The sequence below is a fragment of the Delphinus delphis genome, chromosome 1, assembly GCF_949987515.2.
Source record: "Delphinus delphis chromosome 1, mDelDel1.2, whole genome shotgun sequence".
NCBI lineage: Eukaryota > Metazoa > Chordata > Mammalia > Artiodactyla > Delphinidae > Delphinus > Delphinus delphis.
The window spans coordinates 141,980,249-141,998,324 of NC_082683.1; the positions used below are offsets into that span (position 1 = coordinate 141,980,249).

General features: G+C 36.4%; 1 protein-coding gene across 2 annotated transcripts in view; it reads right to left on the bottom strand.

Moving 5' to 3' along the window:
- Positions 1-18,076, bottom strand: part of KCNK2 (potassium two pore domain channel subfamily K member 2) — a 164,356-nt gene that overhangs the window by 52,002 nt on the left and 94,278 nt on the right. For both annotated transcript variants that reach the window (XM_059994806.1, XM_059994815.1), the window contains exon 6: positions 10,946-11,085. In XM_059994806.1, coding sequence (XP_059850789.1) covers positions 10,946-11,085 — 140 coding nt within the window. The remainder of the gene's footprint in view (positions 1-10,945; positions 11,086-18,076) is intronic.

Below are 18,076 nucleotides of genomic sequence, written 5' to 3' on the forward strand. Positions count from 1 at the left end.
ACTCACAACTTCCATTGTCATGTATGTTGTGATGAGCACCCCCCCACCCCGCCACTCTCTCTCCAGCTCCCATCCTTCCTACATTCCAGGCTTGCATATCCAATTATCTACACTTGAATTAGCCACCTGGATATCCAACACAGCCCTCAATCACAATATGTCCAAAATGACATTCTCATTCCTCCTCTCAACTCAGAATCTCTCATTCTCCTGTGTTTTGTAATCCCATCCAAAGCTAGAATCATGAATGTCATCCTCTCTTTCTCTTTATTAACCATGGCCGAAGGGTTACCTATCTCTTCTATGCCCCAAATCATTTTGAAATCCGTACTTTCATCTCTAGCCCACTGCCACCATAGACTTCATTCTGTATTACCTGGATTCCTGCAATAATCTCTCCCAACTGATTTCCCAGCATCAGGCTTGTTTCTAATCCATCTTCCTCACTGTTGACAAGATATTTCATTCCACTTCTTTAAAACTCTTCAATGGCTCCCTGAGGTTTTCAGAATAAAGGCTAAACTGTTTCAAAGGGCATATAAAGCCTTTCATATTAAAAGTACTTCTCCCTTAGGAAATAATGATAATGTACTCTACTGTAACCTTTCCAGGGCTCCGGCTGCAACTGCTCTTTAATGCCCCATCTCCAGACAAGATAAAGAGCCATTAAGTCCCAGCTCTTTTCATTAAAGGGAGGCATTACCACCCTGAATTAAGTTCAGAGGAGAACAACTGCTCTCGCCAGGTCATCAGCAGGAGAAAACTATGTATCCCCGTATTCTCAGGTCCCTGCACAATGCTGGGGCCAAATACAAGTTCTAGGGACAATCTTTCAAGGTTTCTAGGCACTAGAGCTTTCCAATCAAAGGGAGTTTTCTTAATATGATGTAAGGCCAACTTACTAAAGTGAGCATCTCCATTTGCATGAATACCTTCAGAGGCTAAAGAAATTATATTGGTAAAGAAGTGATGCTTGGCTATCCACTCACTGTGGTCAGCTCTAGTGCCACAAGGCCTGAGAACACTGGGATGTTGATGTAGGGGCTGAGGTAGTATTTGTCTCACATATGGACAGGAACATCCCAAACACCGTGGTACATGTACACTGATACAAGAACTACATAGAAATCACAGGTCTTTCAAACTCAAGGAATGTCAACAATAGCAAAACGAACTATGTCTATACATAATAAGGATGTACTACTCCCTGCTTGCTGAGGAATTTACTTTCTGAATGCTGTGGTCACAGCTTATTTTTATTCTACCTGCCTCACATATCAGTATTATTGTATTATTTAGAATACATAAATAATATTTATTTTCTAAATGGAAACATCATTTCCTCAAAAGAGGGTACATGGCTTCATAGAAAAAGATAATTAGTCATATCAATTCTTAATATTAAACATGTGTTATTCTCCATTAGAGCTTAAAAAATAATGAAACAAATAAATGCTTTTACAGAAGCTCCTATGTCTCCATGGAAAAATTATTGAGGTCATTATTCTTTTCCTTGAGGGATGCAGATCAACTCTAATTATATGTGACACTTCTGAAACTATGCAGTGTTGCTCCAACTAACCCTCTCCTTTCAAATATTTCAGATAGATTAGCTATACCAACATGTTTTATTTCAGCATGTTCATCAAAAACTATTCTTCTTACTCCAAAACATAATATTTTCATTACCATTAGTCTTCATTGGAAACAGAATAGACTTTAACATGAAAAACAGAAATAAGGCCACATATGACTAGAGCTCTATGTTTACACTTAACCAATATCATTTAAGAAGATTAGTTTTTGAAAACATAATGTCAGACTGGAACTTACTATTAGCCACGATCTTTTCATTGGGGGAAATCTTGTGTTTCTGTATCATCACTTGGAAATTTGCTACTATATATTATTTCATATTTTTTGTATTTTGTACTAGTTACACTTGTAATAGTGAGAATTCCAAGTTATAAAAAAAGTTTAGCATTTTTATGGAATTGAGAACTAGAAATAGTCTTGTTGCTTCTGAACATTCAGGTAGTTTTTAGAAGTTGGAGTATCTGGAATGGTTTAGGTACAAAAGGTAAGGAATATATTGTGAACAGTCACCCACCATGGTTCATGTGTGTAAAGCTGACAACTAGAATGTATTTAGTTGGTTTTTATTTAATTATGTCCTTTAGTAAATTATTTCTAGACTAAAATTATCAAATAATTTTTTTCCCCACTGCTGTAAAAATGTTAGAATTTCATTTATAAAAATTTTGGCCCTATTAATCTATAGATAAATTATAAATTGTCTTTCCCTTTCTTTCTTCATGTTCTCTGTTGAATTTGTGACCCAATTTTGTCATTTCCCTAAACTGCATTATAAATTAGAAAATACACATCTGCTCAAAGTGACAGTTCCATTGTAACTGGCTCAACTGTCCGGAGCAGCTGCAGCTCCAGAGGGTTCCCATAAACTTGCTCAGGGCCTTTACTCACATGAGCTTTCCCCAGATGCAGTCACCAGAAAGTACATGTCACACAAAAGGCTAGGGAGGACACAGCCACCAAAGTGTCCAGCATGGCGTTTCTATGCTGGGAACGCTAATCCAACAAGTTAGGTGCAAGACTTCTGCACGCGGCTTCTACAGACAAGTGAAACTAGACTAAGCACAAAAGAAGGTAGGCCTTATCACCTAGATTCCATTGTATTTTTCCCGGGGACCCTGGGGGCTTTGCCAGCGACACCATGGATGCTTTGGATTTTCCTTTCTCACTGCCCTTGACTCAGCAGAGGGGAACTGGAACACCATAATGACATCTACTGTCACAGCATCTTCCTCTGGACTACGACACACAAGAGAAAGCCATGTGGCTGACAGGGTCTTGGTGTTCCAGCCAGGTATGAGGCCTATGCGTCGGAGGTGGGAGAGCCGAGTTCAGGACACTGGTCCACCACAGACCTCCCAGCTCTGAGTAATATCAAATGGCAAAAGCACTCCCAGAGATCTCCATCTCAACGCTAAGACCCAGCTCCACTCAACGACGAGCAAGCCACAGTACTGGACACCCTATGCCAAACAACTAGCAAGACAGGAACACAACCCATCCATTAGCAGAGAGGCTGCCTAAAATCATAATAAGGTCACAGACATGCCAACACACACCACCGGATGCAGTCCTGCCCACCAGAAAGACAAGATCCAGCATCATCCACCAGAACACAGGCACTAGTCCCCTCCACCAGGAAGCCTACACAACCCACTAAACCAACCTTAGGCACTGGGGGCAGAAAGCAAAAACAATGGGAACTACAAACCTGCATCCTGCAAAAAGGAGACCCCAAACACAGTAAGTTAAGCAAAATGAGAAGATAGAGAAACACACAGCAGATGAAGAAGCAAGGTAAAAACCCATCAGATCAAACAAATGAAGAGGAAATAGGCAGTCTACCTGAAAAAGAATTCAGAGTAATGAGAGTAAAGATGATCCAAAATCTTGGAAATAGAATGGAAAAAATACAAGACACATTTAACAAGGACCTAGAATAACTAAAGAGCAAACAAACAATGATGAACAACACAATAAATGAAATTTAGAATTCTCTAGAAGGAATCAATAGCAGAATAACTGAGGAAGAAGAACAGATAAGTGACCTGGAAGATAAAATAGTGGAAATAACTATGGCAGAGCAGAATAAAGAAAAAAAAATGAAAAGAATTGAGGACAGCCTTAGAGACCTGTTGGACAACATTAAAGGCACCAACATTCGAATTATACAGGGTCCCAGAAGAAGAAGAGAAAAAGAAAGGGACTGAGAAAGTACTTGAAGAGATTATAGTTGAAAACTTCTCTAATATAGGAAAGGAAAAGGTCAGTCAAGTCCAGGAAGCACAGAGAGACCCATACAGGATAAATCCAAGGAGAAACATGCCAAGACACATATTAATCAAGCTATCAAACAGTAAATACAAAGAAAAAATATTAAAAGAGGCAAGGGAAAAACAACAAATAACATACAAGGGAATCCCCACAAGGTTAACAGCTGATCTTTCAGCAGAAACTCTGCAAGCCAAAAGGGAGTGGCAAGATATATTTAAAGTGATGAAAGGGAAAAACCTACAACCAAGATTACTCTACCCAGCAAGGATCTCATTCAGATTCAACAAAGAGATTAAAACCTATCAGACAAGCAAAAGCTAAGAGAATTCAGCACCACCAAACCAGCTTTACAACAAATGCTAAAGGAACCTCTCTAGGCAGGAAACACGAGAGAAGGAAAACACCTACAAGAACAAACTCAAAACAATTAAGAAAATGGTAATAGGAACATACATATCGATAATTACCTTAAAAGGAAATGGATTAAACGCTCCACCCAAAAGACAAAGACCAGATGAATGGATACGAAAACAAGACACGCATATATGCTGTCTACAAGAGACCCAATTCAGACCTAGGGACACGTACAGACTGGAAGTGAGGGGATGGAAAAAGATATTCCATGCAAATGGAAATCAAAAGAAGTCGGGAGTAGCAATTCTCATACGAGACAAAATAGACTTTGTCTACAAAACAAAGATTGTTACAAGAGACAAAGAAGGACACTACATAATGATCAAGGGATCAATCCAAGAAGATATAACAATTGTAAATATTTATGCACACAACATAGGGGCACCTCAATACATAAGGCAAATGCTAACAGCCCTAAAAGGGGAAATCAACAGTAACACAATCATAGTAGGGGATTTTAACACCCCACTTTCACCAATGGACAGTTCATCCAAAATGAAAATAAATAAGGAAACACAAGCTTTACATGATACATTAAACAAGATGGACTTAATTGATATTTATAGGGCATTCCATCCAAAAACAAAAGAATACACTTTCTTCTCAAGTACTCAGGGAAAATTCTCTAGGATAGATCATATCTTGGGTCACAAATCAAGCCTTGGTAAATTAAAGGAAATTTAAATCGTATCAAGTATCTTTTCCGACCACAAAGCTATTGAGACTAGATATCAATTACAGGAAAAATCTGTAAAAAATACAAACACATGGAGGCAAAACAATATACTACTTAATAAACAAGAGACCACTGAAGAAATCAACGAGGAAATCAAAAAATACCTAGAAACAAATGACAATGAAAACACGACAACACAAAACCTATGGGACGCAACAAAAGCAGTTCTAAGAGGGAAGTCTACAGCAATACAATCCTACCTCAAGAAACAAGAAACAACTCAAATAAACCACCTAACCATATACCTAAAGCAATTAGAGAAAGAAGAATAAAAAAACCTCAAAGTTAGCAGAAGGTAAGAAATCATAAAGATCAGATCAGAAATAAATGAAAAAGAAATGCAGGAAACAATAGCAAAGGTTAATAAAACTAAAAGCTGGTTCTTTGAGAAGATAAACAAAATTGATAAACCATTAGCCAGACTCATCAAGAAAAAAAGGGAGAAGACTCAAATCAATAGAATTAGAAATGAAAAAGTAACAACTGACACTGCAGAAATACAAAGGATCATGAGAGATTACTACAAGCAACTATATGCCAATAAAATGGACAACCTGGAAGAAATGGACAAATTTTTAGAAAAGCACAACCTTCCAAGACTGAACCAGGAAGAAATAGAAAATATAAATTGACCAATCACAACCACTGAAATTGAGACTGTGATTAAAAATCTTTCAACAAAGAAAAGCCCAGGACCAGATGGCTTCACAGGTGAATTCTATCAAACATTTAGAGAAGACCTAACACCTGTCCTTCTCAAACTCTTGCAAAATATAGCAGACGGAGGAACACTCCCAAATTCATTCTATGAGGCCACCATCACCCTGACACCAAAACCAGACAAAGATGTCACAAAGAAAGAAAAATACAGGCCAATATCACTGATGAACATAGATGCAAAAATCCTCAACAAAATACTAGCAAACAGAATCCAACAGCACATTAAAAGGCTCATACACCATGATCAACTGTGGTTTATTCCAGGAATGCAAGGATTCATAAATATATGCAAATCAAACAATGTGATAATAGTAACAAATGAAGGAGAAAAACCTTATGATCATCTCACTAGATGCAGGAAAAGCTTTTGACAAAATTCAACACCCATTTATGATAAAAACCCTCCAGAAAGTAGGCAAAGAGGGAACTTACCTCAACATAATAAAGGCCATATATGACAAACCCACAGCCAACATTGTTCTCAATGGTGAAAAACTGAAACCACTTCCTCTAGGATCAGGAACAAGACAAGGGTGTCCACTCTCACCACTATTATTCAACATAGTTTTGGAAGTTTTAGCAACAGCAATCAGAGAAGAAAAAGGAATAAAATGAATACAAATTGGAAAAGAAGAAGTAAAACTGTCACTGTTTGCAGATAACATGATTCTATACAGGGAGAATCCTAAAGATGCTACCAGGAAACTACTAGAGCTAATCAATGAATTTGGTAAAGTAGCAGGATACAAAATTAATGCACAGAAATCTCTTGCATTCCTAGCACTAATGATGAAAAATCGGAAAGAGAAAATAAGGAAACACTCCCATTTACCATTGCAACTAAAAGAATAAAATACCTAGGAATAAACCCACCTAAGGAGACAGAAGACCTGTATGCAGAAAAGTATAAGACACTGATGAAAGAAATTAAAGATGATACAAACAGATGAGAGATATACCATGTTCTAGGATTGGAAAAATCGACATTGTGAAAATGACTGTACCACCCAAAGCAATCTACAGATTCAGTGCAATCCCTATCAAACTACCAATGGCATTTTTCACAGAACTAGAACAAAATATTTCAGTTTGTATGGAAACGCAAAAGACCCCGAATAACCAAAGCAATCTCGAGAAAAAAAATGGAGCTGGAGGAATCAGGCTCCCTGATTTCAGACTCTATGACAAAGCTACAGTAATCAGGACAGTATGGTAATGGCACAAAAACAGAAATATAGATCAATGGAACAGGATAGAAAGCCCAGAGATAAACCCTTGCACATATGGTCACCTTATCTTTGACAAAGGAGGCAAGAATATACAGTGGAGAAAAGACAGCCTCTTCAATAAGTGGAGCTGGGAAAAGTAGACAGCTACATATAAAAGAATGCAATTAGAACAAAAATAAACTCAAAATGGATTAAAGACCTAAATGTAAGGCCATACACTATAAAACTCTTAGAGGAAAACATAGGCAGAACACTCCATGACATAAATCATAGCAAGATCCTTTTTGACCCACCTCCTACAGAAATGGAAATAAAAACAAAAATAAACAAATGGGACCTAATGAAACTTCAAAGCTTTTGCAAAGCAAAGGAAACCATAAGCAAGACGAAAAGACAACCCTCAGAATGGGAGAAAATATTTGCAAATGAAGCAACTGACAAGGGATTAATCTCCAAAATTCACAAGCAGCTCATGCAGCTTAATATCAAAAAAACAAACAACCCAATCCAAAAATGGGCAGAAGACCTAAATAGACATTTCTCCAAAGAAGATATACAGATTGCTAACAAACACATGAAAGGATGCTCAACATCACTAATCATTAGAGAAATGCAAATCAAAACTACAATGAGATATCATCTCACACCGGTCAGAATGGCCATCATCAAAAAATCTACAAACAATAAATGCTGGAGAGGGTGTGGAGAAAAAGAAACCCTCTTGCACTGTTGGTGGGAATGTAAACTGATACAGCCACTATGGAGAACAGTATGGAGTTTCCTTAAAGAACTACAAATAGAACTACCATATGACCCAGCAATTCCACTACTGTGCATATACCCTGAGAAAACCATAATTCAAAAAGAGTCATGTATCGCAATGTTTACTGCAGCTCTATTTACAATAGCCAGGACATGGAAGCAACCTAAGTGTCCATCGACAGATGAGTGGATAAAGAAAATGTGGCACATATATACAACGGAATATTACTCAGCCATAAAAGAAATGAAATTGAGCTATTTGTAATGAGGTGAATGAACCTAGAGTCTGTCATACAGAGTGAAGTTAAGTCAGAAAGAGAAAAATAAATGCCATATTCTAACATGTACATATGGAATGTATAAAAAAAAATGGTTCTGTAGAACCTAGGGGCAGGACAGGAATAAAGATGCAGACATAGAGAATGGACTTGAGGACACGGGGAGGGGGAAGGGTAAGCTAGGAAGAAGTGAGATAGTGGCATGGACTTATATACACTACCAAATGTAAAATAGATAGCTAGTGGGAAGCAGCCACATAGCACAGGGAGATCAGCTCGGTGCTTTGTGACCACCTAGAGGGATGGGATAGGGAGGGAGGGAGTGAGATGCAAGAGGAAGGGTATATGGGGATATATGTATACATGTAGCTGATTCACTTTGTTATACAGCAGAAACTAACACACCTTTTTAAAGCAATTATAGTCCGATAAAGATGTTAAAAAAAAAAAAGGGCTAGGGAGAAGCTGAAAGACTTATGTTAGGAAAAGAATAGCTTTCTAGTTTTCAGTGTTGAAAACACAGTGATACATCTCATATTTGGCTAAGAATCATGAAGATCACTCATAACTAGGCAAACAAACTTGCTTTTCATATTAAATAAGCCAGTTAATGTAGAAATTTAAATTTCTGAAAGGATTCTTTTATAGCCTGAATTGGTTCCTCCAGCAAGTCATATGTTGAGGCCCTAATCCCCATTATGACGTTATTTGGAGATAGAGCCTTTAAGGAGATAATTAAGGTTAAATGAGGTCATAAGGGTCAAGCCCTAATCCAACAGGACTGGTGTCCCTGTGAGAGGAAGGGCCTAGAGCAGCCCCCCTCTCCAGGCACATGTGCAGAGATAAAAGGCCCTGTGAAGACACAGCAAGAAGGCACCACCTACAAGCCAAAGAGAGAGACCTCATCAGAAACCAGCGCCTTAATCTGGTACTTCCAGCTTCCTGAATTGTGAGAAAATAAATTCCTGTTGTTTAAGTCACCCAGTGTGTGGTATTTTGTTATGGCAGTCCAAGCAGACAGATATTATCTCACTACTCTGGAAAAAATGTGCTAGTGCTTTGTACGAGCTAATCCTATCAAAAAAGCACTGGTTTTTAACAATACAAGTTTTTAAACTTTAATCAAATATATCAATGGCATAGAGATAAAATTTCCCCCTGTTCTATATATGCCTTGGTCACTTTCCAACTTTTGGACTGTGATCCATAATAATATTAGTAGATATATATATGCACATATGTATATAATATATATTTATTGTATATATGTGGGTGGAAATATACGTATATTTCCACAAAACGACACTTTTTAAACTAACGGCGATGTGCTCTGTTCAATTCTATTTTACTTAAAAAAAAATGGTCTGTGTGTGTTTTTAAAATGCATTTCAATGCCAGTTTACGGCTGGAAGTTTGAGAAGTTCCCTTTTGAGCTATGTTATCCAGAATATTTCCTAGTTACAATTTCCTTTGTTCCCCTTAGCATCTCAAGACCCTTAAAAGTACACTGAAGTTAAAATAACCATAATTCTCTCCCTCCCTACCTCGTTCTCTCCCTGTGTCTCTGTCTCTGTCTCTGTCTCTGTCTCTCTCTCTCTCTCACACACACACACACACACACACACACACACACACAATGAGCGTAACTAAGACGGGCAAATCAGTTGAAGTCCTATTCAAAGCAGTACTCTTCACATGATTTAAACTAGAATGTCAAGCATATTGTCTTGTTGATTTGTTTATAATAATGTTTTTGGTTTTATGGCATAACTAAGATATAGATTGATATACACAAACTGAATATACGAATTAGTGTTGAGAAATAGGGTATTCATGAAGAGAAATGTTGGATAACTTACCCTCCTAATTACCATAGGCATCTTGGGTATTAATAAGAAATTATATGGCTTGATGTGTTTCAAAGAAAATATTTGTCTGTAGAGAGAAATTAATTTTATCATTTCCTATCTTATTCTATTTCTTTTGGGTGTATGTTTGAAGAATCATGCTTGTTGTATCAATCAAAGATTTTGACACTGATGTCTCTTGGTGTATGAATGCCAGATAATGAAATGGAGGGATAATTAAAGGAAGACAGTGGGTACTATAGTTGCAGGTCTTACAGATATGCTGTGCTCTGAAAAAAATTAGTAAAGTTGGCTAAGACCCAGAAGCAAGAAACACAGAAATCATAATAAAACACTACTTTGTCACACTCAAACTAAAAGTACTTCTGGACCCTTCAATATAAAATCAAAAGTTAATTTCTAAACTATAAAAAATTTCAAAATCCAGATTTAAATTTCAAACTTTCCAAAATTTCATGAGTCAAAATTCTAATGGTCATTTCTGTACATACAGTTGCACAAAATAGATAACAAGATATCTTTTTGAACAGCCGAAGTCAGTACACAAGGAAATTGGTCATAATGCAAACTAGCTTTGGGGAATACATGCGTGTGTATACTTGTGCACTTGCACACACTTTTTCCCTAAGAAAAAGGGAAATAAGTGAATACGATAAAAATTCAATATTATATAATACATTCGCTTTTTCATGCTACTGGTATCTTGACACAAATATTTCCTATTGTCTCTTTATGGAATAAAATTTACTCTGTGTTCTTGAGGAAATAAAGAAATAAAAGAAAAAAAATAATAAAGAAAATGTTTTTAATTGCATCTTTTTTCATTACAAATTACCCTCAGCAGCAAGATATCATCTGGCATGTAGAGATACTTAGTAAGCTTTGGTTAAATCAATAAATTATACCTCATGTGACTGATAGCCTCATACAGCAAATTTACACCAAACATAAACATTAAAATTTTTAAGTAATGTTTAAATATTTAAAAAAATAAATGTTAAAAAAAAGTTTAAAAATAACCTTACTGAACTAGCTAAATAACATTGTTTTTGCACACTTCTTGTTTCTTACCTCTTCTTTTGTCTTTTTTGATATCACTCGGAGCCAGTCTCCAATCATGCTCAGGACAGCAGCAAAGTAAGCAAGCCCTACAAGGATCCAAAACCATACGACAGGCTTATAGAAGTCTAGATATTCAATATCTGATCCACCTGTGAGAGAAAAACAAAGTAGGACAAAATAACTTCATGTTCATAAAAGTAAATAATATAGATTCCTGCTAAAATTATCAACTAAATTTTGGCTTTCTAAACACAGAAATCGTCTTGTCAGTTGATCCATGTTATTTTGTTCATATGGAATTCCTTGTTTTCACTTAATTAATCCTTATCTATTTTTCAATTTTTTAAATTGAAGTACAGTTGATTTACAATATTTTATTAGTTTCAGGTATTAGGAAGTTCTTAATAAGACCTTTCATTACTTCTCCAGATAGTAACAATTTTTCCTTGTCCCGTGTTTCTTTTTTGTTTATTATAATTGATCTCAACTAGTGTAGCACTTAATTATTCCATGCGTATTAGTTTCTCTTTCCACCTCTATTGCAACAAATGGGAAACAGAGATGACACTTTTTTTGGTATGCATTTAACTTTGTATCTTTATCCTATTGCCTATCAATTCATGCTAACCAATCAATACATGCAAACCAATCAATTCGAAGTCAACTCGGACAGAAAGTAGTTCTTATTTTAAAATATCAATACAATGGATTGATAACAAATGCCAGAGACAATGCCTTGGTGGGTCTACTTTGAATAAACAGTAACTTGCAGGTGATACTGCCATTCATTATTCGCTGACTTTTCAGAGGAAGTCCCATGTTTGTCACAAATTTAAATCCCTAGCTCTCAAGAAAAAATTGGCAAAGGAGTTCTTTTGCTTTAATCTATGTTACTTCTCCATTCATGTGGTATAGTAACTGCACCTATGAGAATCTGAATACATTTCAATACATCCCAACTTTAGCACATATTTATAGGGCACTTAAATTAAGTTTCAAACACTGAAACAGTTGTGAGTTTTTTTCACAATAGAAGAAAGCATGTCTCTCTCTTGAGAAATTCATAATTTAGCCTGAGAAAGCCTCACATAGACAATTAACCACAATGGGGTATAGGGAAAAGTGATAGGGAAAGTGAATAAAAAGTACTATGAGAGGACACAGAAGAAATGATTTTTACTTCTGGAAGGGTGAAAATGAGAAGACAGAAGGTGAATCTTAAATAATGAGGATCAAAACAGAAAAGTTCAGTGTGAAAATATTTGATATATTCAAAGGACTGTTAGTATTGACTAAAGCTACATTTGGAAGGGGGTCAAGGGAGCAGACAGGTAGAAGAGGGGAATCTAGAAAAAATAAGTTGTAGCAGGTTGTAAAGACTTGCTCCTAAAGTAAGGGGGAGTAGGTAAAAGTTTATAGGCAGATTCGTGTTTGACGATATGCACAGAAAGATCTGGTGGCCGAGAGAGGAGGACTGACAGAGAAGCCCCATGAGAAACTTTGTTCTGAACTAGCTAAGCAATGATTGTGCCTGAGTTAGACTGGGATGGAAAGAAGAGACTTTTGAGGCAGAATTGTCAGGGACTGACAACTAGATAGTTGGTGTGATAAGTGAAAGGAAGGGGTATAGGATGACCAGAGACCACAGACCCTCATTGGGAGATGGTACCAGCAACTGAACAGGAAACACAGGGGAAGGAACAGTGACAATAAAAGGAAAAGTCATTCAAACTGGGACATAATAAATTTGAAGTGCTTGAGGTACCAACAGGCAAGATAGCCAGCAGGATCCTTAAATAGTAATCTAACACTTAATAGGGCAGAGCAGGAGATAAAGATTTTAGGATCAACAGCACAGAGACTAGGGCTGCTTAAACAGGGGTGACGGACGTACTCAATTCACAAAATTTAACCTGTACCTTCAGAAGAACAGCTAAGAAACAGCAAATACACATTAAAAATCAAATATAAAATTTTGAATGTAACATTACTCTCTAATTATAAATTAGACTGTGAGTTGCCCACAATGACATTTTCAAATTACTAAAGGGTCAGAGTAAAAAGAGAACCTTTTTTTATCAGGCAAATAATATGAACAGATACAAGTTCAGCTTTCTTTTGGGACAAAGAATAATTTTCAAGATTCAGTTTATAAAGTCAATAACATTACCCTCAAAATATTGTAAAAATTTTTACCTTGTGCAGCATTTATTAAAATGTAATTTCTGGGGAGGATTACAAAGGCTAAATGCATACTGTGATGGTTAAGACTTGGCCCATGGGGGATGCAGCTCTACAAATTCACAAAGTGACTTAAGAAATGTGTGTGGAAATTTGTTATATGATAGGCTCACTAGCAAATTCCATTTTTAAAATGTTTCCATTTCAATGAAACCAGAATGACATTTTTTCCCAAGTACTTTCTCTTTCAAAACCAGAAAATCCTCATCCAAATAGTTGTGACTCACTTAACACATAAGTTCACCAAAATGTTGATTTTAGAAGTTAGTTCATGCTTAAGATGACTTTTTATAAGTCTTCTTTCTTATAAACAGGATGTCACAGTTTGAAAAGAGTAAATTAACTTAATCACAAAAAGGTCTATATTTGGGTAAAATGTTCATCCCACAAGTTTTAGTGGATTCTAAACCTGGGGAAGGGTGGGATGGGGGATGTTTTCCCATTCTTAATTGCCACTCTTAAGATGAAATACTGGCAGTCAAGTGATCCAGGAAAAGCTAATGTATATAAATAGAAGTGTTATCCAACAACTCACAAATTCTTTTCACTTTCTGATATCTAAGATTTATGAATTAATTTTCACATTATTCATTTGATTCAAGACTCTTAACCAAATCAAAATATCTGTAATGTTAAGATAACTTACTAAAAAGTTATTAGTTTTATTTTTAAATTAGGAAATATTTTTTAAATGTATTGGTTATTATAAGCATTACTCTTAGTCTAGCACATTCAAGAAACCTGTGCATGGGTCTCTTACTTGTTAAAAATCTAGGGTTTCTCTGTCCTGGATTCCCTCCCTATGTGCCCCCTAACCCCATACCAGGCTTTATACTCATTGCAACTGATTTACAAAATATTGAAACTCTGATGGAGAGAGAAGAGTGAAAGCTAAGACTTACTGATGGCCTACCTAAATGAAATCATAAAGCCCTGAGGGGTAGGTGTTGAGGGGAGTTGTATTCTTACTCCTCATATTTCCATTGATTTAGGACAAGACTATTAGCAAAACCATTTGGTCACAGAGTTAAACCATATCTCCAGCTGCCTTTATCAGATGCCTTTTAAGCTGACATTTCAATTGCCATCATTCTTACAGCCCGTTCAGAACTCATGGGTGAAAGACTGGTATTGGCTCCCTGAAATCCCAATAGCAAATAACCCCATTTTACAACAGAGAAACCATACTCTCAGTAGGTAAAATAACAGTTGTCAGGTTACACAGGAAAGAGGGCATCAGAGCTAGAATTCAAAGCCAGGCCTGCCTAGCTTCATTCAGATCACAGGCTCTTTTCATTGAACCAGGCTGTCTATGTCACCTATGATCTCTGCTGATGTCCGTCCCATCATTTATCCACTATCCATTTTTTGTCCATACTGTATGGTAGGCACTTAGCTAGGGCTGGAAACACTAAGTCAAACAAAGTGTTCCTCTTCCCCTCAAGGTTCCTACCTAGAAATCAGGTGGGTCTGAAGGTCAGCACTGTTTTACCAGGAGCCTCCTTACCTTGCTTATGTCCTTATTCCAACAGTTTCCAGAAGTTGGCCCTATTCTGCTCTATAGAACTTGAATATACAATGCCCTCTCCTCCTTAAATTTAATTTTCTTTCTCTTGATGCTGCTGAACCATAGAATATTTATAAAGAAATAAAAGATATAACCTGGATTTAAAGGATCATCTAGGCATTTTGGACTAAACTTACCAACTCCATGCCCCTCTTCTGGTTTTCTAAAATGTGTATTATAGAATAGACATATACACAAATGTGGATACACATACAACTTTGTTCTAAAGAAAATAAAGGTCATTTCTTTACATGGGTCTGTAAGTATTTTAGTTTAGATATCAAATATGGATTTCAATTTTTTTTGGTTTGTTTGACTTTCTTTTTATTAATGAAAGCTATTCTGTCTTAATGTGATGGGGAAAAACATATTTTGCTTTAGTATATTTTTCTTTTTTTATAGTAAAGCAATTTAACTGAGTGAAGTGTGTTTTTTTTTAACATCTTCATTGGAGTATAATTGCTTTACAATGGTGTGTTAGTTTCTGCTTTATAACAACGTGAATCAGCTATACATATACACATACCCCCATATCTCTTCCCTCTTGCATCTCCCTCCCTCCCACCCTCCCTATCCCACCCCTCAAGGTGGTCACAAAGCACTGAGCTGACCTCCCTGTGCTATGCGGCTGCTTCCCGCTAGATACCTATTTTACGTTTGGTAGTGTATATATGTACATGCCACTATCTCACTTTGTCCCAGCTTACCCCTCCCCCTTACCGGGTCCTCAAGTCCATTCTCCAGTAGGTCTGCGTCTTTATTCCTGTCCTGCCCCTAGGTTCTTCAGAACTTTTTTTTTTAGATTCCACATATATGTGTTAGCATACAGTATTTGTTTTTCTCTTTCTGACTTACTTCACTCTGTATGACAGACTATAGGTCCATCCACCTCACTACAAATAACTCAATTTCATTTCTTTTTATGGCCGAGTAATAGTCCATTGTATATATGTGCCACATCTTCTTTATCCATTCATCTGTCGATGGACACTTAGGTTGCTTCCATGTCCTGGCTACTGTAAATAGTGCTGCAGAAACTAACACAACACTGTAAAGCAATTATACTCCAATAAAGATGTTTTAAAAAAAAAAAAGAATAGTTGTCCACTTCCTGCTAGGAAGATTAGGAAAGATTAGGTAAAATCTTAGGAAAAAATCTTTTCCTAAGATTAGGAAAACTGCCCTAATTAGAAGAATGATGATGGCAGTCTCAATGATCATAAAGAAAGAAAGATCAACACATTGTTTTGCTCATCCTTTACAAGGATGGAAATCTATAGGATATAGGATGTACATTATTGTTACCCTTAGAAATTATCTTTAAGTCTCAATACAGAGTAATTCAGTCTTTTTCATTAAACTTAGTACAATTTACTGCCTGTCTCACTGACTTAACTGTCAATCACTAAATGTTTTCCTTGTCATTTTTTTCCTCCACGTGCTTCTACAATTCTTCTATATATCCATTCTGAATCCTAGAAGTTGAATAACTTCTTGGTTTTCCCAAAGTCCCTAGGACTTCTGAACAGTTTGGGTCAAATCCAATTCAATTAATTACACAGATAACTCTCAGTTCTCTGAGAGTCACCAGCTGAATCAAGGAGTGACCAGATGCCTTGCAGAATTTTCCCATATTAACACAGAACCACCAAGAAGAGAAGACAATTTCTTATTTAATTGTTACTCTTGGATTTCAAACATTCTGTCCCCTAGGAACAGGAACTAGAGCAATCATTATCGCTAAGTGGTAAGCACAGTATGTATTTTAAAATATGTGCTCACTAAACAACAGAAGGAATGAACATATGAATGATGAATGTAAGACATCTCCCTAACAGTCACATAAACCCTCTCTTTTCAATCAAAGCAATTTTTCTGAGCCATTGTGGTGGTGGTGGTACTGACTGTTCTTCAGTTGACCTCACTTCTTTCTCATCAGGTAGTTTCCTTGTTATTTGTTAAATTCCTGGCAAATTTTTGCACAGTGATCAGCTCAATAATAGCAATTTTAATACCTGGTCTTTGATATAGTTGCAAAATTTAGGCCCCATCAGGAACTGTTTTCTCCAGGTGCTCTATAAGGACAAATTGTTTTGAACAAAAAAAACTTACCATGGTATTTCAATGGAGATTTATATGTTTTCATGATAAAATCTTCTATTAAGCAAGCTCTGAGCACTCCATGACTAAATGAGTCATGGCTTTGGTTATAAGAGAAAGCAATAGTTTGGTTACTAAAAACTGCATTTCCACTAATGACTATGAAAACATAACTCCAAGAAAACTTAATTCCTTTTTAAAAATTAATTAATTAATTAATTTTTGGCTGAGTTGGGTCTTTGTAGCTGCATGCGGGCTTCCTCTAGTTGCGGCAAGTGGGGGCTACTCTTCGTTGCAGTGCACGGGCTTCTTATTGTGGTGGCTTCTCTTGTTGCAGAGCATGGGCTCTAGGTGTGCCGGCGTCAGTAGTTGTGGCTCGCGGGCTCTAGAGCACAGGCTCAGTAGTTGTGGCATACGGGCTTAGTTGCTCCACGGCATGTGGGATCTTCCCGGACCAAGGCTCGAACCCATGTCCCCTGCACTGGCAGGCAGATTCTTAACCACTGCACCACCAGGTAAACCCGAAAACTTAATTCTTAATATGAGATATACAAAAATGTTTTTTCTAAAGTCAAAAAATGTGAAGACAAATGATTCTATAACTGTGAAAACCGTAGAAGTTTAGTAAACATACCAGAAGGGGAATTTTACCTGTTCAAAGTCCCAAATTATATTTTCTATATAGAGGAGCATAAGGCATTAAGCGTAAAGCCTGACTAACCCAGTAGGTATTCAAAATTACACGTGAGATGAAGAAAATTTCATTATTGAACTAAATATACTAAATTTCACTGATCGAAATTCCAAGAAGATATATCTGGATGGCAAAGTAAATTTATGCTCAGAAGGAAAATGTGTTTTCATAATATCAATCATAAGGGTTTCTTAGAATACCTCCAAACTTTTGGCTAAAATTTTTGGTTTTTATTAAGAAAAGTAGGTAATGTGAGAACACTGCTTTGTGAAACTATATATTTGTATCTGGCTTTCACTCAATCATGTTATCTCTTATGAACTAACCTGGTTTACAAAAAGGAGTGTTTCTAAAGACTTCTTTGGGCAGCTTCTAAACAATGACTCACTGTAATCCTAACAGTATATATATATGTGTGTGTGTGTGTGTGTATATATATATATATATATATATATTTATCCTTTTAATGTGTTGTTGGATTCTCTTTGCTAGTATTTTGTTGAGGATTTTTGCATCTATATTCATCAGTGATATTGGT